General features: G+C 43.5%; 1 protein-coding gene across 1 annotated transcript; it reads right to left on the bottom strand.

The window, feature by feature from the left end:
• Positions 1–4,449: 4,449 nt before the first annotated feature.
• On the bottom strand, positions 4,450–22,168 carry LOC148145839 (lectin-like). The gene is made up of 5 exons (XM_087999288.1): positions 22,108–22,168; positions 20,677–20,828; positions 8,366–8,506; positions 8,175–8,283; positions 4,450–4,538 (listed from the first exon to the last, which is right to left on the bottom strand). Exons 1-5 carry the CDS (start codon positions 22,160–22,162, stop codon positions 4,450–4,452), a joined length of 546 nt encoding a protein of 181 aa, XP_087855414.1. The 5' UTR covers positions 22,163–22,168.
• Between the last annotated feature and the right edge of the window lie 1,497 nt (positions 22,169–23,665).

Genomic DNA, 23,665 nt, shown 5'->3' with positions numbered 1-23,665 from the left:
CTCTATCTCAATGCTATATTCCTGCTTCCCCGCAACCACCCACCCCCCACCCCCCATATCCCATGATACCTTTGAAAACTAAACATTTACCATGTCTTTTTTGAATGTATCCAGTGGCTTGACCTCCATAAATTCACTGAATTTTGAGTGAAAATACTTTTCACATCTCAGTCCAAAATGGCCTACCTCCTATCCTAAGGCTGTGACCCCAAGTTTAAAACACTCAACCCCAGAGAAAACTATCCTTCCAACATGTCATCTGCCCAGCCTGATTCGAATGTTATACATTTCAAATAGACTCCCACTCATTTTCATTTATTGCTGTTACAAGTCCGTATGATACAATGAAAAGTGCTGTCTTGCATGCTATACAGGCAGTTCATATCATACAAAGTGCATCGGGGAGCAGAACAGAGTGCAGAACACAGAGTTACAGCTGCAGGATGCAGAGAGAGAGAGAAATCAAAATTAATATTTGAGAGGTCTGTTCAAAAATCTGATACATATAACATAGAGCATTACAGTGCAGTCCAGATCCTTCGGTCCTCAGTGTTGCACCGACTTGTCATACCAATCTGAAGCCCAACTAACCTACACTATTCCACGTACGTCCATATGCTTCTCCAATGGCGACTTAAATGCAGGGAAGAAGATGTTCTTGAATCTATTCATACGTGTACTCAAATGTTTATATCTTCTTCCCAACAGTAGAGGGTGGAAGAGAGTATAACTAGGATGGGTGTGGCGTTTGATTATGTTGGTTGTTTTCCCAAGGCAACAGGAAGTATAGATGGAGTCAATAGATGGAAGGCTGGTTTGCATTCACGACTCTCTGTAGTTCCTTGTGGTCTTGGGAGAAGCAGTTGCCACACCATTCTGTGATGCATCCAGATTGGATGCTTTCTATGGTACGTCTATAAACATTGGTAAGAGTCATGGTGGACATGCCAAATTTTCTTCGCCTCTTGAGGAAGTGAGATCTTATTGTGCTTTCTTGTCTGTCGCCTTGATGAGGGTGGACCAGGACAGATTGTTGGTGATGATCACCCCCAGGAACTTGGCACTCTAGATCATTTCCACCTCAGTACCATTGATACAGACAGGGTTGTGTCATCTACTTCTACTCTACTCTACTCTACTTCCTGGAGTCAATGCCCAGTTCCTTAGTTTTGCTGACGATGATGGAGGGATTGCTGTCTTTACACCATGCTGCCAAGCACTTTAATCTCTTTCCTGTATTCTGCCTCGTCGTTGTTTGAGGTCTTTCTAAACTCTGGTGAACACAGGCCTTCTTGAACCAATCTCTCTTGGCTGGACAATCCCAAAGCCCTCAGGCTCAGCTCAGTGAATCTCGCCTGCACTCCATCTTATGGAAAGTATATCCGCGCTTAGGTAGGCAGATCAAAACTGCATACAATATTCCAGGTGTGGTCTCACCAAAGCTCAGTATAGCTGGAGTAAGGGATTCTACTTCTGAACTCAAATCCACTTGCAACAAAAGCCAGTATAACATTTGTCTTCCCAATTGTTTGCAGCGTCTGCCTGTCTATTTTCATTGACTGGTGTACGAGGACACTCAGATTCCTTTATGCATACCCACATTTCACAATGTATTATGATTGAAATAATTTTGGTTACTCACATAATATATATAACTTCTCACTTAGTCACCTTGTGGTGCAGGTTATTAATGGAACTATCTCCATAATCTCCTGGAGTTGATATCTGCTAGTGAAGGGTGACCTTACCTGCTGAATGTAAAGCTATACTGACAACCTTTGCGAAGAAGTTAGTTATTGAATTCTTCTCTTCTCCAATTGATCTCAGGGGTCTCGTTCTTGATCTTCACTATAATTTTCTAGGTGGTCAATCTTGTGGCTGTTATCATTTTATGTTGTGTGGCCTAATTCCACAATTTAAGTTCAGGTTCTTTACAGGCTGGTCAAGGGGAAGGCAAAATCAACAACTATCATCCAGCTGAGACTGTTTGTTATGTTGCCATCATCTTACCAGACCATAGGAGCTGCTCTCTCATAAGAGATGAACAATTGGTAGTGACTTAACCTGAGGCCACTAGACCTCAGGCGAGGGAAGAGGTTGAGAAGGAAAGTCCTTCATGGTAACCTCAAACTAGCGATGGGAATTGAACCACACTGTTGGCATTACACTGCTCTGCAAAGCAACAATCCAGCCAAGTGAGCTAAACCAATTCCCTTATTATACATTAATTGTAGATGTAATAATACATGGTGATCATAGATATACAGGGCTCTGGATTGTTGTTAAATTTGGTAAGACTCATCTATTTTCTTCATCAGGAAGGGCTTCGATTTCGAAGCTCGTTGGATGCTGCCTGAACTGCTGTGCTCTTCCAGCACCACTAATCCAGAATCTGGTTTCCAGCATCTACAGTCATTGTTTTTACCTCATTATTTTCTTCACGTGTTCATGCTCATGTGCTTTCTCTTTTTTTTTCCCACAGAGTCTCACTCCAGTCTTAGGTTTCATACAATTATAACATCTGGGTCTTGGAGTTGGGAGTGAAATTGTTTTTGACTGTGAGATGAGTGTCTTATTTAACAAAATCCAATCTTAATCATTAACTCAATGTTCCAGTATTGACGAATCTAGAATATACAAACTGTGTAGTTTGAAGAAGTTAACTTGAAACAAATTAGTCAAGCTTACTAAATTGAACCAATGTAAATGACATAAAATCCCATTCAAACTCATAACTATAAAGTCTAGCTATGATCATACCTGAGTGTTTAATTCTGGAATTCTTAAAGCCCACTGACTCACACTCAGTGCCAGGGTTAATGCCAGACCTGGAGAGATGATGGTGCACATTCTTCATGTTGTTAAAGTTGAATTTTGAAAATCAAAAGCTTTTTGGTTAGTATATTAGATAAGCAACATGCATCATATGCTTGATGTTAAACTGATATTCTTTTAAATTATTAAAAATAACGCCAATTATATTTCCACCTGATAATGGCAGAAGCACCAGCCCCTCATTCCAGTCCTGTTCCAAACCTGGATAAAAAGGCTGAATTCCAGGAATGAGGTGACAGTAACTGCCCTTGACCACAAGGCAGTGTGGGTCCATCCAGCTCCAGTTACATTGAAATCAACGGGAATATGCTTCACTGGTTGGAGCCATTCCTGATACACAGGGAAATGGCTGTGGTTAGTGAAGGTCATGCTGCAGCTGTACAAAACTCTGGTGTGGCCGCACTTGGAGTATTGTGTACAGTTCTGGTCACCGCATTATAGGAAGAATGTGGAAGCATTGGAAAGGGTTCAGAGGAGATTTACTAGGATGTTGCCTAGTATGGAGGGAAGGTCTTATGAGGAAAGGCTGAGGTACTTGAGTCTGTTTTTGTTAGAGACAAGAAGATTGAGAGGTGACTTAATACAGACATATAAGATGATCAGAGGGTGAGATAGGGTGGATAGTGAGAGCCTTTTTCCTTGCATGGTGATGGCTCGCATGAGGGAACATAGCTTTAACTTGAAGGGTGATAAATATAAGACAGATGTCAGAAGTAGTTTCTTTACTCAGAGTAGGAGGGGTGTGGAATGCACTGCCTGTAACAGACATAGATTGGCCAACTTTATGAGTAGTTACATGGTCATTGGATAAACATATGGATGAAAATGGAATAGTGTCGGATAGATGGGCTTCAGATCTGTTCCACAGGTCGGCATAACATCGAGGGTCGAAGGATCTGTACTGTGGTATAATGTTCTATGGTCTATGTTCTATAATTGTCTCAACAATTCAACACCACCCAGGACAAGACATGCTGCTTGCTTGGCACTCTCTCCACCAACAGCACCCCCTGATAACAGTGTGTACCATCTACAAGATGGCCTTCAGCTAATGGCCACAGCTCCTTTGACTACACTTTCCTAATCAGTGAGCTGTATGAACCAGACCTGCAAGGGCATTAGAACACCACAAACTGCAGGTCCCCCTCCAAGGCACGCTCCATCCTGACCTGGAATGAATGTTATTCATTCACTGTCACTGTATCTAAATCCTAGAACACCCTCCCTGTCAAGATGGCGTGCAGCTGTTCCAGTCGCACTGCACTAATTCAAGAAGGAAGCTCACAGCCAACACCTTCCCAAAGAGGAATAGAACTGGACCCTGCAGTAATACCCACATTGTGGAAATGGATTATAAAATTATCCATGTCCCTGTTCTGCTGTCTCCTCCCCAGTATAGGATTGAAAGGACAGATGGGTAGAAAGCATCAGTGGGACAGGAAGGCTGCTATAAACTAGACTCACAGTAACAAACACACAACTCTTGATGCAATTTTTATACTTGGCTGAGAAATTAAGTCAGTACAGTCCTCATTGGCTGTGACCGCAACTACAAGCAGATTGAGGCACTACATCCACTCCCAGACAGGATCCGTGGAGCAGCGATAGACTCTTTTAGTAGCAGCAGGGACGCACCAGTTCGTAGGAGCAAAGGAAAGCCATTTTCAAGTTGCAGGACGCATCATTCCAGTAATGTGAATCGTCTGAAGGAAAGAAAGAAGAGTCCAGTAAATAAGACAGCTATTTCTGTGATTGATTCAGTCTCTGTTATTGGGAGCACCAATGATCTTGTCCTTATTTAGGATATTCGTCGTAATCTGAAATTTGCTGGGTCAGCCACAATGATAAAAAGAAATATATGAAGCTTGTGCTACTGAAAGATCAATTGGTTTGATGATGGTTTCACTATTCTCTGAAGGGATGAGTGTTTGGATTAAATATTGTGAGGGTTGTTACTGTATCTAGCTGAAGATCTGATTTAAAATAGACACAGTGGGTTGTGATTGTAACGATGTCAGCCAGGTGGACTTAATAGAATAAGAGTTCACTGATTGGGCTGTCATTCTGGATCAGATGTTCTCAAGGAAATGCACGACAGAAATGTGGAGGTTGTTTCGGAAGCACCTGCTGATACTGCTGGACAGGGTTTGTCCCACTGAGGCAAGGAAGGGATGGTAGGGTGAAGGAACCTTGGCTGATAAGGAATATAGAGGGAACTTGCACCAGGAGTCAGAGGAAGTAGAGGAGGTCCTTAATGAATATTTAGCTTCAGTTTTCACTACTGAGAGGGACCTTGACATTTCTGAGGATAGCATCAAACAGACTGATATGGCAGAATTGGTTGATGTTAGGAAGGAGGATGTGCTGAAAACTTTGAAAAACATAAGAATAGATATGTCCCCTGGCCAGACAGGATGTACCCTAGGTTACTTTAACAAGTGAGGGAAGAGATTGCTGTGCCTTTGGCGATGATCTTTGCATCTTTACTGTCCACTGTAGCTCCAGATGATTGGAGCGTGGCAAATGGAATTCCTTTGTTCGAGAAAGGGAATAGTGATAACCCTGAGAATTACAGACCAGTCAGTCTTACATCAGTGGTGGGCAAAGGATTGGAGAGGATTCTGAGAGACAGGATTTATGATTACTTGGAAAACTATTGTTTGATTTGAGAGAGTCAGCGTGGCTTTGTTAGAGGTCATGCCTCACAAACCTTATTGAATTCTTTGAGGATGTGACAAAACATGTTGATGAAGGTCGTGCAGTGGATGTGGTGTACATGAATTTTAGCAAGGTGTTTGATAAAGTTCCCAATGATAGGTTCAATCAGAAAGTATGGAGGCATGGGATACAGGGACATTTGGCTGCCTGTATCAGACAGAATTGGCTGGCCCATAGAAGACAGAGGGTGGTGGTAAATGGAAAGTATTCAGCCTGGAGCTCGATGATCAGTGATATTCCACAGGGATCAATTCTAGGACACTGCTGTTTGTAATTTTTAAAAATGTCTTGGATAAGGGAGTGGAACATTGGGTTAGTAAGTTTACCGATGACATGAACATTGGTGGAGTGGTGGATGATGGGGAGTGGTGTTGTAGGTTGCAGTGGGACATTGACAGAATGCAGAACTGGGCTGAGCAATGGCAGATGGAGTTCAACCTGGAAAAGCGTGAAGTGATTCATTTTGTAAGTTTGAATTTGAATGCAAAATACAGGGTTAAAGGCAGGTTTCTTAGCAGTATGAAGCAACAGAGGGATCTTGGGGTCCATGTCCATAGATCTCTTAAAGTTGCCATCGAAGTTGATAGGGTTGTTAAGAAGGTGTATAGTGTGTTGGCTTTCATTTGCAGAGAAATTGAGTTGAAGAGCTGTGAGGTTATGCTGCAGTTCTACTGAAACCTGGTTAGACCACAGCTGTGTTCAGTTCTGATCGCCTCATTATTGGAAAGATGTGGAAGATTTAGAGAGGGTGCAGAGGTGATTTACCAGGATGCTGCCTGGGCTGTAGGGCATGTCTTATGAAGAAAGGCTAAGGGAGCCAGGGCTTTTCTCATTGGAGTGAAGAAGGATGAGAGATGACATGATAGAAGTGTACAAGATATTGAGAGGTATAGATAGAGTGGATAGTCAGAGACTTTTTTCCATGGTGGAAATGTCTAACATGAGAGATCATAATCTTAAGGTAATTGGAGGAAGGTTTAGGAGAGTTATCAGAGGTATGTTCTTTACACAGAGAGTGATGAGTGCATGGAATGCACTGCCAGCAGTGGTAGTAGAGTCAGATACATTAGGGGCACTTAAGCGACTCAAAGAACTTTTACCCAAAATGTCGATTCTCCTGCTCTCAGATGCTGCCTGACCTGCTGCGCTTTTCCACCTCCACACTCTCGACATGGTTGGTACAATGTTGAGGGCTGAAGGGACTGTACTGTGCAGCATTGTTTTATATTCCATGTTCTTGGATCAATCAGGGAGCCCTGGCTGACAGGTAAGAACAGGAGCGTCAGATGTCTTGTGCACTCCGAGAACTGGCTTTGTGGGAGCCGGATCAATATCAAGGTCTGTCCACCTCTAAATAATAGATGACAGGGTGATGGGGATACCAGCCTCTTTGAAGTTATCTCAGAGTGCACGGGAGGTGTGATAACCTTTTGGCAATAAGCCACAAGGTTATGCTGTTTAAATGTCAGATGGTTCATTAAATGACACCAATGCTGCAAGGAAATAGCTTCTGTGAAAAACCTGAACAGACTGGTCTGAGGTCAAGTTTCATTGAAGTTGAACTTTCCAGATAAAACAAGCAATTATCTTACTGAGTGGAAGATGAACAGACTGTGTTAGATGACACTGTTGTGATGTTTGCCTATGGTCAAACTGACCAGTCACTGAAGACAGGACAGTGTCAAGGTTTGATCTCACTGGCTGCTGACAAGGAAATGGAGTATAAGGGAATGAGCCTTGCTCAGGAACAGGAGTTGTCTGATCACTGGCTGGAGCAAGCTGAGATGGAGCTCGCTGATCACATGTTACAGTCTGATCCTTGGACAGGTCCATGTTATCTGGGTCACTTGTGATTCTAAGTACAAGGGTCAGCTTGTGAACTAATCCTATTCTTGCTTTGATTTGTCATGGACCTTTCTTCAAGAAAGGGCAAGTGAGTCTATCTCATTGTAAATATACAGAGTAAACCAGACAGACCAGAATAGGTAGGAATAAAAGCCGTCAAGGTGTAAAGTTTGTAAATAGTCTGGGATACTTCCTAATTTTACTCTGGACTGGATTCTCCTGTGTATGTGAATAGGAAAGACTCACCACTGGGTTAAACAGTCTCTGTCACTGTGCCAAAGACTTCAGGTAATAGGAATAGTCAGTGGGATTTCAGTTTAGAATAATCTATCTGGATTATAAAGTCTTAAATCAGGGAGTCAAATCCTGTCAAGATGGGGAGGGGTGTGTGTGGTATATTAGTAAAGTGAGGGCTGGATCTGGGATGATTGATACTGTTCCTCAGAATGTTGTGTACTGCTCACTAGGAACACGGCTGCAGCCTGGTATGTGTCAGGATCAGCTCATTAAATGTGCACCAGTTCCAAGGCTGGTGTTAGTGTAAGCATGTCACTGTGGAACCCACAGAGGCAGGCATTTGAGCAAAAGGAGGAGACTTTAATGTTACTCCCTTAAATGCTCTGTTCTCCAAATCTCAGGGCCCCTTACTCTCCTCCTTTTAACAGTTTTACTTGCAAAGTGACTGCCAAGTAGAGCCCTGACAAAATCTAATTCACTGCATGGAAACATTTTCCTGAAGGCTACCCTTTCTATCACACTAGAATGCATTGACTTACTGAAGAAAGCGTGCACACATTCCTCTCTTCCACCACTATCATTGGGTTCTCCTTCAGCCCAAAACATAAAATCTGATGCAGATCCATCGCTCCATAGGAAAGACCCCTCCTGTGGAAGTAAAATCAGATCATTTAACAATATGTACTTCTCTCAGCTTAATAATGTGATGCAATAACAGAAGCAACATTACCTTGTAGGTGTCACTCAACCCGATCCAAGCTGGGCCTAAGTTGTTTTGGGATTTCTGTATCATTTCTGCAAGAACATTATTCTGCTCCATCCAGTGCAGGGAAGCAAGATGGCCGCCTGGAGCCAGCTCTTGGCAATGCAGCTTGGGAGTAAATTACAAAGGCAACTTGTCACTTGTTAACATTTTTACAAAAGCTTTGGAATGAGACAATTGACCAGGCTCTAAATAGAAACTCTTTTATAGACAATAAAACTACAACCCCATGATTGTGTGTCCACAAGGACCTGATATGGGCTGACTCCAAACTTCAGTGAATGGTGCCACACTGAGGCTGAGGATTTGGGAACAATCTCATTGTGGCTTCAACCCATCAGATAGAAATGTCAGCAGCTTCTGTGTAACAGCTGGTATTGGGCCGGGCTTGTGCTCGAACGCTCTGTCTGTGACATTGTGTTTCCTGTTCTCCCCAAGTTTTATCCACACACAGCTGTCAATCCAGATGTGGACAGTCACTGCAGTCCATGTCACTGTGCAGTGACCACATTGACAGCAACAAATTTCTCGCAATGACAGACCACAGCACATCGATGCTTGTCAACTATAGATCACATCTCAGGCGATCATGTGACTCAGTGATGGGTTCTTAGGAATTTAACAGGTTGTTGCTGTGGGGATTGTAAAGTTACACAATGACTGATTCTGGTTCAAGCTCAAATGTACAGACAATGGATGATGGAGAAGGGCAGACTCTTGTCAGGGCCTGACCCACATGGAATATGGTGAGAAATGTGGCAGAAACATGTGAGAGGTCCAGCAAGGCCTATCTCGATATCAGGAACAACTCTCTGCAACTTTAAACAAATTGCTCAACAATGAAGTGAGATTCTCACTGGGTTGTGGTAAGTTGCCTGTGTTATGGACCAGGCCAGACCCCCTCAAAACATTTCAAGAAGGTAACCCAGACCCTAAAGTTGCTGGTTGTTTTAAGCAGGTCTTTGTGGATATTCCAGGAGTGATGGGGCTGGTCCAACCACTCAGTTTTAAACAAAGCAGGATTTATTTACAGACGACTGAATGAATCATGAACAAAAAAGAACCAAATTTCAAATAACGTAATCTGTCTGACAACTCAATCGGCTCCATGGCAATGTAATAATGCTGTTCCAAATACTTGCAATATTCCTTAAACACCCCACTGGCAAAAAAGGTAAAATCAAACACAGGTTCTTACGGGAGAAAGATGTCAGAGAGAGAGAGAGAGAGAGAGGGCCAGCATAGAGCTGTTTCTTTGACCAGCAACTTCAGACAGATAACTTTCTCAAACCAAACCAAACCAGACCCTGAATTGGAAGAACTAGCTACTCTCCTTTCATTGTACAGGTGTTTCAAAAGAAATAGTTAAAAACCTTCCCAAATCAATATTTCCAGGCATATTGATACCTCTGCCTTTACGACCCCTTTTGAAATAAACCAAGGACAACATAACCCTGTTAAATGAGCAGCATTGTCACACGTCCCCCCCCCCCCCACTTAAAAAAATCTGTCAATATTCAAATATGGCTTTATGTTAAAACCTCTTAATCTTCAATTGTTAGTACACTACAACACACATAAACATTACATTGACTATCAACATGCAAGCATTCCATTTCAGTCTGTTTGCTCCTGCCACTGAATGTCTCCGTTTCTCCTCCAAGTCCCAACAACCCATCAGTAATCACGTTTTCCTGTCCTCACACATGCACCATTTCCAAATTGAACGGCTGTAACAACAAGTTCCATCTAAGCAATCTGGAATTTTTGTCCTTAAATTTCTCCACAAACTTCACTGGATTCTGATCAGTGTATATGATTGTCTCAGATACATTACTGGTAACATGGCACTGTCATCTCGAAGAGCGTCATAGGTGGATAAGGACATTAAAAATAAAGTCAGAGAGTCATAGAGATGTAAGCACGGAAATGGATCCTTTGGTTCAACCCGTCCATGCCGACAGATATCCCAACCCAATCTCATCCCGACTGCCAGCACCTGGTCCATATCCCTCCAAACCCTTCCTATTCATACACCCATCCCAGATACCTTTCATATGTTGCAATTTTACTTGCCTCCACCACTTCCTTTGGCAGCTCATTCCATACACATACCACCCTCTGTATGAAAACGTTGCCCCTTGAGTCTTTTTTATATCTTTCCCCTCTCACTATAAACTCATGCCCTCCCCTACCCAGAGAAAAGACCTTGTCTATTTACCCTATCCATGCTCCTCATGATTCTATAAACCTCTATAAGGTCACCCCTCAGCCTTTGACACTCCAGAGAAAACAGCCCCAGCCTATTTAACCTCTCCCTCGTAACCGCCTTGGTTACAACCCTGGTAACCGCCTTGTAAATCTTTTCTGAACCCTTTCAAGTTTCACAACATCTTTCCAATAGGAAGGAGACCAGACAAACCTATGAAAATTACTTTGTTTGATCATTTCAAACTCAATGTAGGTTTCACCAGGGTCTTTCCTTAGATTCCTGAAATGCTGTCAGTGGGCTTGTGACACAAGCTTATATGCTCTTACAGTGTCTGTCTTCACCTCCTCAAATGCCCGAGATACCTCCCCTGATAGTGATGCAAAACCCTCATGAGCTCTACCTGCAAGTTTTGTTTGGAGCAACATAACCCACATGGTCACTGGCCACTTCATTTCTTTAGCCGCCTTCTCAAATGAGACGAAAAAGGCTCTTACATCCTCTCATCAAATTTAGGCAATGCTTGAATATATTTAATCAGATCCCGAACAGGCCTTTGGTTATCATGGGTTTGTACATCCTCACGCTCTTCCTGACTAAGCTGACCTTCAGCCTTCATCTCCATCCTTTACAGCTGATGTTCCTGTCCAAGAGCCAATTTATGAAGTTCAACCTCCCTCTCTTTCTTCCTTTCCTCCCTCTCCTTTTTTCTCTCTTCTCTCTCTTTTTCTCTCTTTTCCTTTTTGTTCTGTTAAAGTGATTTGTTCTTTTCCTCTTTCCGCTTTTATTCAGAATTCAAAAAGTTTCATTTCTTTTACCCATTCCTTGTCTTTTGCCTCTAACTCAAGCTGTTTTATTTTCAGTTGAATTTTAGTCATCTCCAAAGATTCTGACGGTGTTTCCAGCAAATCTAAATGCTGAGCTATTGCTGTAATTATCTCCCCTTTCCCCATGGAAGGAGGCAGCTCCAACTCCAGCTTGACTGCTAATTCCAGCAGCTTTTCCTTGTCCATCTTTTGTAAAACCCCAAAGTCACTTCTTCCACCCCCAGAAAACTCTGAGTGACTGCAAGAACCATTACTACACCAACTCTTTAAACCAACCGAATTCAACACCTGGAACAAAAGACACTAACACCTACCACTCGTTGCCTATGAGTCCAGCAATGCTAAACCCAAACTGGAACCATAGAATAAATCCTGCAGAGTCCCCAGTCTGTTATGGACCAGGCCAGACCCCCTCAAAACATTTCAAGAAGGTAACCCAGACCCTAACTTTGCCGGTTGTTTTCAGCAGGTCTTTGTGGATATTCCAGGAGTGATGCAGCTGGCCCAACCACTCAGCTTTAAATAAAACAGAATTTATTTACAGACTACTGAATGGAATACCGAGAAAAGAGAAGCAAATTTCGAATAATGTAATCCATCTAAAAACACAAATGAATCTATGGCAAATTAATAATGCTGTTCCAAATACTTGCAATATCCCTTAAACACCCAATTGGCAAAAAAAGGTAAAATCAAACACAGGTTCTGACATGAGGGAGATGACGGAGAGAGAGAGAGGATCAGCATGGCGCTGTTTCTTTGACAAACATCTTCAAACAGACAGCTTGCTCAAACCAAACCAAACCCTGAACTAGGAGAACTGGCCACTCCCCTTTTATGGCATAGATGTTTTAAAAGAAATACTTAAATGCCTTCTCAAATAGATATTTCCTGGCATATCGGGACCTTTGCCTTTCTGAAACCTTTTGAAAAAAAGGTCAAGGACAACTTAACCTTGTTAAAGGAGCAGCATTGTCTCACTTATTAAGGAGGACTAATCCTTGTTAACTGCACATCTTGCCTAATTGACCTGCAATGTCCCATCCTACCACTGGCCAGGAGTAAACAAGATGCTGAAAATTCAGAACACGGAGAGCAAGTAAATGGTGACTTCAATTCACTGCTTGCTCCGTTAGGACCTTCACATTGGACATTACACTCAAATATCTCTTGGCATACTCCATGGGCACCAGCAACATATGCCCCATGTCCACAGATACTAGCATTTGACATGTGCCAGCATCTAAAATCCTTCATGGTACATCTCCAATCCCATTACATTGTGCTTCTGCCTTTCAATGCTGCACCTCAGCAACACACTGACATCTACCATTGTAATGCTGCAACAAAGACATTGTGTGCTCAGGGACACACACCAGCTGCTGGACTGCACCAGGCTGCATCTTCAGCCGGTTGGCTCTCTTTCTGAGTGCTCACTCACTGACCCTAATTGGATGGAAACAGATAAACAGAGAAGATTGATGCAGGGATTGGCCATTGGGGCCTTTGAATGTCCACTGCTGTTCGATGTAAGGAGCATTCAGGAAGGTTTCTTGACACAATTTGTGACCAGTCCAACCAGGAAAAGGGTGATACTGGACCTGGTATTCCGAAATAGTCCAGCCAGGTGAGCGAAGTTTCAGTGGGGGAGCATTTTGGGAATAGTGACTGTAACACTGTGAGTTTTAAGATACTTAGGGATAGGAATAACAGCAGTCCTCAGGTGATGGTGTTAAATTGGGGGAAGGTGACCTACAACATCAGTAGGCAGGAACTGGAGAATGTGGATTGGAGGCAGCTGTTTGAGGTAAATATGCATCGGATGCGTGGGAGTATTTGAAATGTCAGTTGATCAGAGTTCAGGAGTAGCACATTCCTGGGAGAATAAAGGATAAGTACAGCACGTTACATGAACCTATTTGACCTTGGTCAAAAAGTAAAAGGAAACATACGTGAGATCTTAGGAGGATAGGAACTGATGACGTCCTTGAAGTATATAAGGAAAAGAGGAAAGAACTTTAACCAGAAAATAGAAGGCCTAAAAGGAGTCATGAAAAGGCATTCACAAACAGGATTAAGGAGAAGATACGGCTTTTTGTACACATATGAAAAGCAAGAGGGTAATAGCCAGGGAAAGGATTGGCCCACTCACGGACATAGGAGGGAATCTATGTGCAGAGCCAGAAGAGGTAGGTAGGGTCTTAAATGAATGCTTTGTGTCAGTATTCACCAAAGAGAAGGAATTGGTGGAGGATGATCTCGGGGAAGGGAGTGTTGAGTTTCTTAGCCAATTTGCTATTAAAAAGCAAGAGGTGTTGTGCACCTTAAAAAGTATTAAATAGACAAGCCCCTGAGTTCTGATAGAATCTATCCCAGAATACTGAGGGAGGCAAGAGAACAAATCGCTGGAGTGTCGGCAGACGTCTTTGTATCCTCTTTGACCCCAGTGGGGTCCCAGAGGACTGGAGAATAGCCAATGTTGTTCATTGTTCAAGAAGAATATCAGGGATTATCCAGGAAATTACTGTCCTGTGAGTGTCACCTCAATGGTAAGGAAATTATTGGAAGAGATTCTTAGGGACAAGTTCTGTGCGTATGTTGAAGCAAATGGATTTATTAGTGATAGACAGCATGGTTTTAAGATCATAAGACATAAGGAGTAGAAATTTGGCCATTCAGCCCATTGAGTCTGCTCCGCCATTCAATCATGGCTGCTAAGTTTCTCAACCCCCTTCTCCCGCTTTCTCCCTGTAACTGTTAATCCGCTTGATACCGAAGAACCTATCTATCTCAGTCTGAAAAAATACTCAATGTGAGTATCTTTTGTGTCTGGGAAATCATGCCTCACTAACTTGATCATGTTTTGAGGTGGTGACAAAGATGATTATTGAGGGACATGTGGTTGATGTTATCTACGTGGACTTCAGTGAAGCCTTTGACAAGGTCCCTCATGGCAGATTGGTACAAAAGGTGAAGTTACATGGGATCAGGGGTAAGCTGGCAAGATGCATACAGAACTGGCTTAGTCATAGGAGACAGAGGGTAATGGTGGAAGGATGCTTTCGGAATGGAAGGTTGTGATAGTAGTGTTCCACAGGAATCACTGCTGGGACCTCTGCTGATTGTGATGTTTATTTGGAGGAAAACGTAGCTGGTCTAATGGGTAGGTTTGCAGGCCATGCGAAGATTGGTGGAGTTGTGGAAAATGAGGCGGATTGTCAGAGGATATAGCAGGGTACAGATCAATTGGAAGCACGGGCAGAAAAATGTCAGATGGAGTTTAATGCAGAAAAATGTGAGATGATGCATTTCAGAAAGCTAAGGGCAAGTGGAAATTAAACAGTGAATGGCAGAGCCTTAAGGAGTATTAATATGCAGAGGGATCTGAGTGGCCACATATCACTGAAGGTGGCAGTGTAGGTAGATAAGGTCGTACGAAAGGTTTATGAGATGCATGCCTTCAGTTGAAGGAGCATTGAGTGTAATGATAGAAAAGTTATGCTGCAACTTTATAGAACTTTACTTAGGCCACACTTGGAATATTGCGTACGGTTCTGGTCACCATGCAACAAAAGGATGTGGATGCTTTGGAGAGGATACAGAAAAGGTTTACCAGGATGTTGCAATGGTATAGTGGATTTTAGCAATGAAGAAAGGTTGAATAGACTGGGTTTGATTTCACTCGAACACAGGAAGTTGAGGGATAACCTGATGAAAGTTCATAAGATTGTGAACGATATAGATAGAGTGGAAAGTCTGAAGCTTTTTCCCAGAGTGAATGGGTCAATTACTAGGAGAAAGTGAGGACTGCAGATGCTGGAGATCAGAGCTGAAAATGTGTTGCTGGAAGGGTGCAGCAGGTCAGGCAGCATCCAAGGAGCAGGAGAATCGACGTTTCAGGCATGAGTCCTTCTTCAGGAATGAGGAAAGTGTGCCAAACAGGCTAAGATAAAAGGTAGGGAGGAGGGACTTGGGAGAGGGGTGTTGGAAATGCGATAGGTGGAAGGAGGTTAAGGTGAGGGTGATAAGGTGAGGGTGATAGGCCGGAGGGGGGGTGGGGGCGGAGAGATCAGGAAGAAGATTGTAGGTTAGGAAGGTGGTGCTGAGTTCAAGGATTGGGACTGAGACAAGGTGGGGGGAGGGGAAATGAGGAAACTGGAGAAATCTGAGTTCATCCCTTGTGGTTGGAGGGTTCCTAGGCGGAAGATGAGGCGCTCTTCCTCCAGCCGTCGTGTTGCTATGGTCTGGCGATGGAGGAGTCCAAGGACCTGCATGTCCTTGGTGGAGTGGGAGGGGGAGTCAATTACTACACAGGTTCAATTGACAAAGGTTCAAGGTTCGTTGGGAGGGAAGTTTAAAAGAGATGTGTGAGACAGGTTTTTCACACCAAGGGTAATGAGTGCCTGGCTTACATTGCCAGAGGAGGTGGTGGAAACAGACACAATAGCTGTATTCAAGAAACACCTGGATGAATCTATGAACAGGAAGGGAATAGAGGGATACAGATCCTGTTAGTGAGAGCGGTTTTAGTACAGAAGGACAAAATGTGCCGGCACAGGCTTGAAGGGCCGAAGGACCTGTTCCTGTGCTGTATTGTTCTTTGTTCTTTGATGTACAGTGAGAGTATGAGCCATGGTGGGAGGTGGATACATGGGTTGAGAATGAGTGTGAGGTACTAGAGAAGCAATGGTGGCACTTACCCTGGCAGGATGGAGGAGACCATAGCCCTCTCTCCTACACTGCTGGGCATTCCTCCAGATGGCAGAGAGTCCACTGATCGGGTTGGCAACATTGGAGTGGACTGGCAGGGTCCGGTATCATAGTTTCCACTGCCAGTGCTGGGGGTAGTTAACATCCCAACTCTGCACCATCCCACCATCAGGAACTCCAGGTCCCTGTCTGCAAAGGGGAGGTGCCAGATTTCCCTTTTCTACCATGCCCCAGGACAAGAGATCTCACTGAGCTTCAATGAGAGAAACCCTCCATGAGACTCAATGAAACTGACCCTTAGCCAACAAACGTAAGATTCAGCCCGAGGGGGATTGCAGATTGAAAATGAATGTGGAAATTAGAAGGAAACTTATTCCCTCAGAATGAGGAGACTGCGCTGGAATCCATTACAAGTTGTTGCATTTAATTTGTATGAGTACCCATAATTGTGGGGAATGAACCTTGAGGATGCTACAATTGACAGTTTCTCAATGTTAAAAGCATTAATTCTGTCCAATCATAAGCATGTTGTTCGATTTTCAATCAGTCACTCAGAATAATTTGAGAGTCACTGAAGGAGTTTGAAGGTTGGTTAGAAAAGATGGGGAACATGGGAGACAGCCAGTAACTGAAGCCAACTCTATTTTAGCAATGCTGTAACTGTGTGCACTGCAGGAAGGCAGCTGAATACACAGAATCTGTGTCGGGGACTCCATACGAGTTGGATCACTCTGTGCTATTCGACTAAACTCAGGGAGAAGTTCAGGAATTAACAGGCAGCTCAGTGTTTGATTCAGGAGAAATCCTGGGGAATGAGAAAGTTGCTGATTCTGTGTTAGGGGCTGGGTTCCGGCCTCAGAACAAGCCCATGAGCATGAATACTTCAGTTCAGCTGAGAGCGAGGGGATTGAAAAGCTCACAAGCGGTATTTACTGGATGGAGCTGAGGAAGATTGGTTCTGGGGGTGGAGTGTGTGGAATCCCAGGGTAAGACTAGCTTGGTGTTCTTGGGTATCGCTGAGAGCTGGGGTTATGCTGAAACTGAGTATTGGAGTGTAGGTTGGGGGTCTCAGGGAGCTTCCCCCCAGGAAAGGAGGGGAGAGTCAACCAGAACGGGTGCATTCCAGGACTGAGACGAGAGAGAGGAAAGTAAGGCCACACCCCCTCCCCATTAATGCAATGTAAAATGATGCATGAGAGTGTAAAATTGTGTCCTAAGATATCCTACACCATTGCTGTGAATTGGTTTGCTGGAATTTGTTAAGTATCCTGGAAAGACAAGTACAGGCATTAATTTTTCTTTTCCTTCACCTCAGTATTTTCCCATTATAAAACTTGACTCAATGTCTGGACTCAAAATGCAATGTATATGCACAGATTTATTATTTCATATCATTATTCTATCTCACATATTTATAACACTTCCAACAATGCTAAAAATGAAATAGTATGGAAATCCTAACAAATAAAGGCTCTAAATACATTCTCCCACTTCATTTACCTGCTACAGCTCCAGTGGAAGGTAAAACATTTAAATACAAATCCAAACATAGAAGAGAACAATATAACACAGGAAATGGCCCTTCAGCCCACCATGTCTGTGATGACCATGATGCCATTCTTGAAACATCCCATCTGTCTGCATTTAGGAGATTTCCTCTATTCTCTGTCTGATGATGTGTCTGTCCGAAAAGCTCAAACATGTATCAGACACCAACCATCCTTTGTTTTAAAAAGAACTTTCTTTTAAACTTTCCCACCTCACCCCACCCTGGGGTGAACCCTGGGAGAACCCTGGAAGAAAGATTCCAACTATCCTCCCTATTCATGCCTCTCATAATTTTCTATACTTCTATCAGGTCACCTCTTAACCTCTGATGCTCTCCTGAAAACAAACCAAGTTTGTCTTATCTCTCCTTACAGCTAATACATTCTAATGCAACAACATCCTGATAAACGTCTTCTGCACTCTTTCCGAAGCCTCCACATCCTTCCTATTGTGTGGCAACCAGAACTGCACACAATAGTCCAAATGAGGCCTAACTGAAGTTTTATTCAACTGCAACGTGACTTGCCCAGTTTTATCCCCAGTGCCCCCACAGATGAAGGTAAGCAGACTGTAACCCTTCTTTATCGCCTTACCCACTTGTCACAGAGTCATACAGCACGGGAACAGAGCCTTCAGTTCAACCCGTCTGTGCCAAGCAGTCATCCCAATCTGACCAAGTCCCATTTGTCAGCACTTGGCCCATATCCCTCTCAACCCTTCCAATTTGTATACTCATCCAGATGCTTTTTAAATCTTGTAATTGTACACGTCTCCACCACTTCCTATGGCAGCTCATTCCATACACGCACCATCCTCTGTGTAAAAATGTTAACCCTCAGGTCCTTTTTAAATCTTTCCCTCCCACATTAATCCCCTGCCCTCTCCTTTCGGACTCTCCCAACCCAAAGAAAAAGATCTTTTCTATTCACCCTATTCATGTCCCTCATGATTTTTTAAACCTCTATAATGTCACCCCTCAGCCTCCGACATTCTGGGGTTTTGAGGAAATCCTGTCGAGCAGGTTGGATACTCCCCAGTAATATCTATTCCTCTCAGCATTTTAATAGCAAAATAACTTCCTTTCTTAGAGTTACCTTCATAACTGAAAGGCCTTTTGTTCTTTGAATCACCTTTCTGTCTCTGTAATGCAATGATCTTTAAAGTAGGGGACCGAATTCAAAGTTGAGGATATTACAAGTTGGTTCTGGTATAACACAATGGTTCCATTCTCACATTAATAAGAAAATCACGCAATAGCCACACTATATAAACTAATGGGGCCGAAATCACATTATAGCCAATACAAGTCAGGAAAGTTCGCGTTCTACAAATAACGGTCTAAATTCTTCAATCACATTAAAGCTGCTTGGACTTTCAGAAAGCTTTTGATAAAGTCTCACATAGGAGATTAGTGAGCAAAATTAGGGTGCATGGTATTGGGGGAAAGTACTAACTTGGATTGAAAGTTGGTTGGCTGATAGGAAACAAAGAGTAGTGATAAACGGCTCCATTTCGGAATGGCAGGCAGTGACCAGTGGGGTATTGCAGGGATCAGTGCTGGGACCTCAGCTTTTTACAATATATGTTAATGATATAGAAGATGGTATTAGTAATAACATTAGCAAATTTGCTGATGATACTAAGCTGGGTGGCAGGGTGAAATGTGAGGAGGATGTTAGGAGATTACAGGGTGACCTGGACAGGTTAGGTGAGTGGTCAGATGCATGGCAGATGCAGTTTAATGTGGATAAATGTATGGTTATCCACTTTGGTGGCAAGAACAGGAAGGCAGATTACTACCTAAATGGAATCAATTTAGGTAAAGGGGCAGGACAAAGAGATCTGGGTGTTCTTGTACACCAGTCAATGAAGGTAAGCATGCAGGTACAGCAGGTAGTGAAGAAGGCTAATAGCATGCTGGCCTTCAAAACAAGAGGGATTGAGTATAGAAGCAAAGAGGTTCTTCTGCAGCTGTACAGGGCCCTGGTGAGACCACAACTGGAGTACTGTGTGCAGTTCTGGTCTCCAAATTTCAGAAAAGACATTCTGGCTATTGAGGGAGTGCAGCGTAGGTTTACGAGGTCAATTCCTGGAATAACGGGACTACCTTACGCTGAAAGACTGGAGCGACTGGGCTTGTATACCCTTGAATTTAGAAGACTGAGAGGGGATCTGATTGAGACATATAAGATTATTAAAGGATTGGACACTCTGGAGACAGGAAACATGTTTCCGCTGATGGGTGAGTGCCGAACCAAAGGACACAGCTTAAAAATACGGGGTAGACCATTTAGGACAGAGATGAGGAGAAACGTCTTCACCCAGAGAGTGGTGGCTGTGTGGAATGCTCTGCCTCAGAGGGCAGTGGAGGCCCAGTCTCTGGATTCATTTAAGAAAGAGTTGGATAGAGCTCTCAAGGATAGTGGAATCAAGGGTTATGGAGATAAGGCAGGAACAGGATACTGATTAAGGATGATCAGCCATGATCATATTGAATGGTGGTGCAGGCTCGAAGGGCAGAATGGCCTACTCCTGCACCTATTGTCTATTGTCTAATTCACATTGAAAAAAAACACGTGTTATAGCAGAACAGATTGTAATCACCAACATTCTGAACAATGTTACTTTAGTGACCATCACTACAACAATGCATGTATAAAGTCACAGTATATTCTATTGGAGTGCAGAAGCTCATTTTGGAATGAAGTATTCAAAAAAGAAAATTCTTAAATTAAAATTGTTACAGGATAATCTGAAAAGTTGGTTTATACAAAGCAGTTTGCATTTATGGCAAAATTATTGTGTTGAGAGACCCCACATATCTGGCAGATTCAATGTGACAACTCATTGCTCCAGGTGAAATAACACATGGCTTCAGAAATGTTTAGGAATATACCAGAAGCTTCTTTCATGTTGTATAAAGTTATTTCAGAAACACTGAGGAACAAACCCAATACCTTACAATGGAGATTCCAAGGACTTACCTCAGCATCAATCCAAGTCTTTTCCTCAGGAATAAACTTGTAGCAACAACCAAAATAAACGAGGCCACCAGGACAATCCCCTTTGGCCCGGGGACTAAATTTCTCAAGGTTCTGATCCGAATGTGTTGAATTCTGCGTAGTTAGTTCATCAGCTGCAAATTACAACAAGCTGCAATAAACACATCATTCTGTCCTGTTCTGATGATGCCATGGTCAATACCAGTGTTTCTGATATCTCTCCTGTTTCTTCCCAAAATGAGAGCTCACTCCACAGTGAGTCCCTTCAACTGTCCCATTTCCCACACTTCCCCAATTCCTTCTGTTCCTTCCAAGAATCATGTTAGAGTTTGCCTTTCCCTTATCCTCTCAGACTTCCATATTGTTCACGTTATCACCTCACATTTCTGCCACTTCATTCATTCCCATCCCCATTCAGAATTGCAAGGCCCTGGTTAGTTCTTCAAACACTTGTCACTTGGCCACCATCAGTATTTATGAGGCTTCATTCTCAACCTTCTCACAGTGCTCTTCCTCCAGTGTGGTGGGGAGGGGGACAGTGCAATCCTGAGCCATAAACTGAGCGCAGAGTTCTTCAATTCTTAAAAAAGGGAATGAGGGAGCTTCTGAAAAAATGGTAGTGTATTGGAAATGAGGGGGAGAATAGGATTGGACTGGGTGAATATTAATGACTATGGGGAGTCAGCAGGATAGTGGGATTCGATTGATTTGGATATTAAATGACACAGGGAGTCAGCACAGCAGGAGATAACTGAGTGAGATACATTTGAGCACGAAATGTGAGAATAGAATCAAATTGAATGGGCCATTCCCCACCCCCCCTCCCCATATCCCAGATCCAACCTTCCAACTTGGCACTGCTCTCATGACTTGTCTTACCTGTCCATCTTTCATCCCACCTGTCTGCTCCACCCTCCTCTCCAACCTATCACCATCAAACCCACACCTATCTATCGCTCTTTCAGCTACCTTCCCCCCAGCCCACCCCCCCCCACCACCCCCCTCCCATTTATTTCTCCGCCCCCTTGGCTCACAAGCCTTATTGCTGATGAAGCATTTTGCCCGAAACACTGATTATCCTGCTTCTCGGATGGTGCCTGACCTGCTGTGTTTTTCCAGTATCACACTCTGGGCATTTCCACTTGCCCTGGGCACAGACAGGCAGGAGGGGGAGGGGCAGTAAAATCAGGTGGGATGGGGTAGCATGCTGTGCCCATATGGGGAGTGGGCAGACAGTGAATGTGGAATGTGTAAAATATCAAACACGTGTCAATGGTTAGGTCATTGCTCACTTTTGGAGATTCCTGAGATACCATCTCTGTCTGTTCTCTCCATTCACACCACAGGACATCCATTAACCCCTCAGTTCTCAGCATTAACCTGTCCTCACACACTATGTTAGGTTGACCCTACCTGCAACATCACTGACGATCAATGTACTCAGCACCAATCCCATCAGCAGCATCATGGCTGCAGTGAAGTTCCTTTCCCCTCACCTGAAACACAACAAAAATGATTCAACATCAATGTCCAGGTTTCACAGTTAAGATGGGGCTCTCCTGCTCCTCTTCTTCCCTTTCCCTCTCAGTCTCTCTGTCTCTCTCTCTCTCTTTTTCACTCTGTCTCTCTCTCCCCCCCTCTCTCTCCGTTGTCTGAAGTGATGAGGTGTCAAGTCTTACTGGAAATATATATAGCAGACCGTGAAGAAGGATGGAACCGTTGAAATCAGATCCAATTGATTCAAGAATCAATGATGTCCAAATTCCTGCTGACCAATCATTGACTGACACTTCAGCATAGAAGGGGTTGGAAACCATGAGAATGTTCCCGGAGTTACACATTAAATTGTGCAATGTGGCACTGGAACAGCTCAGTGAGAAAGGAAATGGTACTCATCGTTCCTGACCCCTGTCATCAGGCTGGAAGTGAATGCATTTCTAAGATCAGGAACTAACAAATGTTATCAATCAGAATATTAAAATGTCATCAGAATGTCACAATTAGATTGCATTAACCACCCCCAAAATAAGTAATTCATATTCATATAGACATGCCAAGTATTTCACCATTTGATCCCAAGAAAAAGATTGTTATACCAGATCTAAAACCAATCTGTCTCCCTCATTTCTCTCCCTGTTGGGAAGTTTCCTTCATGCAATAGCAGCAGTGAGATTGAATCTGTTTATAAAGAATAGGGTCCATTCACAATCACTGGCAGCTTTCAAAGAGGAACACAATCGAGATTTGTTTAGGAGTGACATTGAGGAACAGGGAGCTAATGAAACTTGTGAACGTGGGGGTGTGTGGGAGATGTTGTGAATGGAGGAGGAGTGGGCCAGGGTGTCCCGGAGGGAATGGTCCATGTGAAATGCTGACAAGGGAAGGGTGGGGAATATGTGTTTGGTGGTGGCATCCCACTGGAAAAGACAGAAATGGTGGCTCATGATTCTTTAGATGTGCAGGCTGCCAGTGTGGCAAATGTAGACCAGGGAAACGCTATTGTTTTTGTGGTTGGAAAAGAAGGACCGAGGGCAAAAGAACGTGATATGGGTCAGACAAGACTCAGTGCCCTGTCAACCACGTAACGATGAATTCTGGGTTGAGGAACCAAGTGGGTATCCCTGAGGCCCCCCGCTCCCCCCCCCCCATGGAAGTTGGCATCATCAGAATCGAGAAACTGGGAGAACGGGAAGCAGGGTATGAGGTTGCAAAGTGCAGCTAACAGCAGCCAGTAGGTTTGCATTGGCTACTGGTGACTAGCATTTCCCCAGAAATGGAAGCAGAAATGTGGAGGAAGGGAAGGAGGAGTCCAAGTTGGACCAGGGAAAGGTGAGAACTACGTGGAAATTGGAAGCAAAATTTAGAAATATTTCTGATTGTGAACAAGAGAGGGAAGGAACACCGACAATATCATTGATAGACCAGAGAAAGAGAAGTGGGGAGGGACCTGAGTAGGACTGGAACGAGGAAC

Source organism: Chiloscyllium plagiosum, unplaced genomic scaffold (genome assembly GCF_037043375.1).
Source record: "Chiloscyllium plagiosum isolate Xiang-an unplaced genomic scaffold, Cpla_swu_hap1 HiC_scaffold_23, whole genome shotgun sequence".
NCBI classification, from domain to species: Eukaryota; Metazoa; Chordata; class Chondrichthyes; order Orectolobiformes; family Hemiscylliidae; genus Chiloscyllium; species Chiloscyllium plagiosum.
Note: the sequence above shows the minus strand (reverse complement) of the source record. Positions and strands in the feature narration are given on the sequence as shown.

Excerpts from the sequence above, each read along its gene's own strand:
- LOC148145839 (XM_087999288.1), bottom strand. The coding sequence starts at position 22,162 with ATGATGCTGCTGATGGGATTGGTGCTGAGTACATTGATCGTCAGTGAT. Across the intron at positions 20,829-22,107 it reads GATCGTCAGTGATGTTGCAG|CTGATGAACTAACTACGCAG; the intron begins GTAGGGTCAACC and ends TGTAATTTGCAG. Across the intron at positions 4,539-8,174 it reads ATGTGTGCACGCTTTCTTCA|ACGATTCACATTACTGGAAT; the intron begins GTAAGTCAATGC and ends TCTTTCCTTCAG.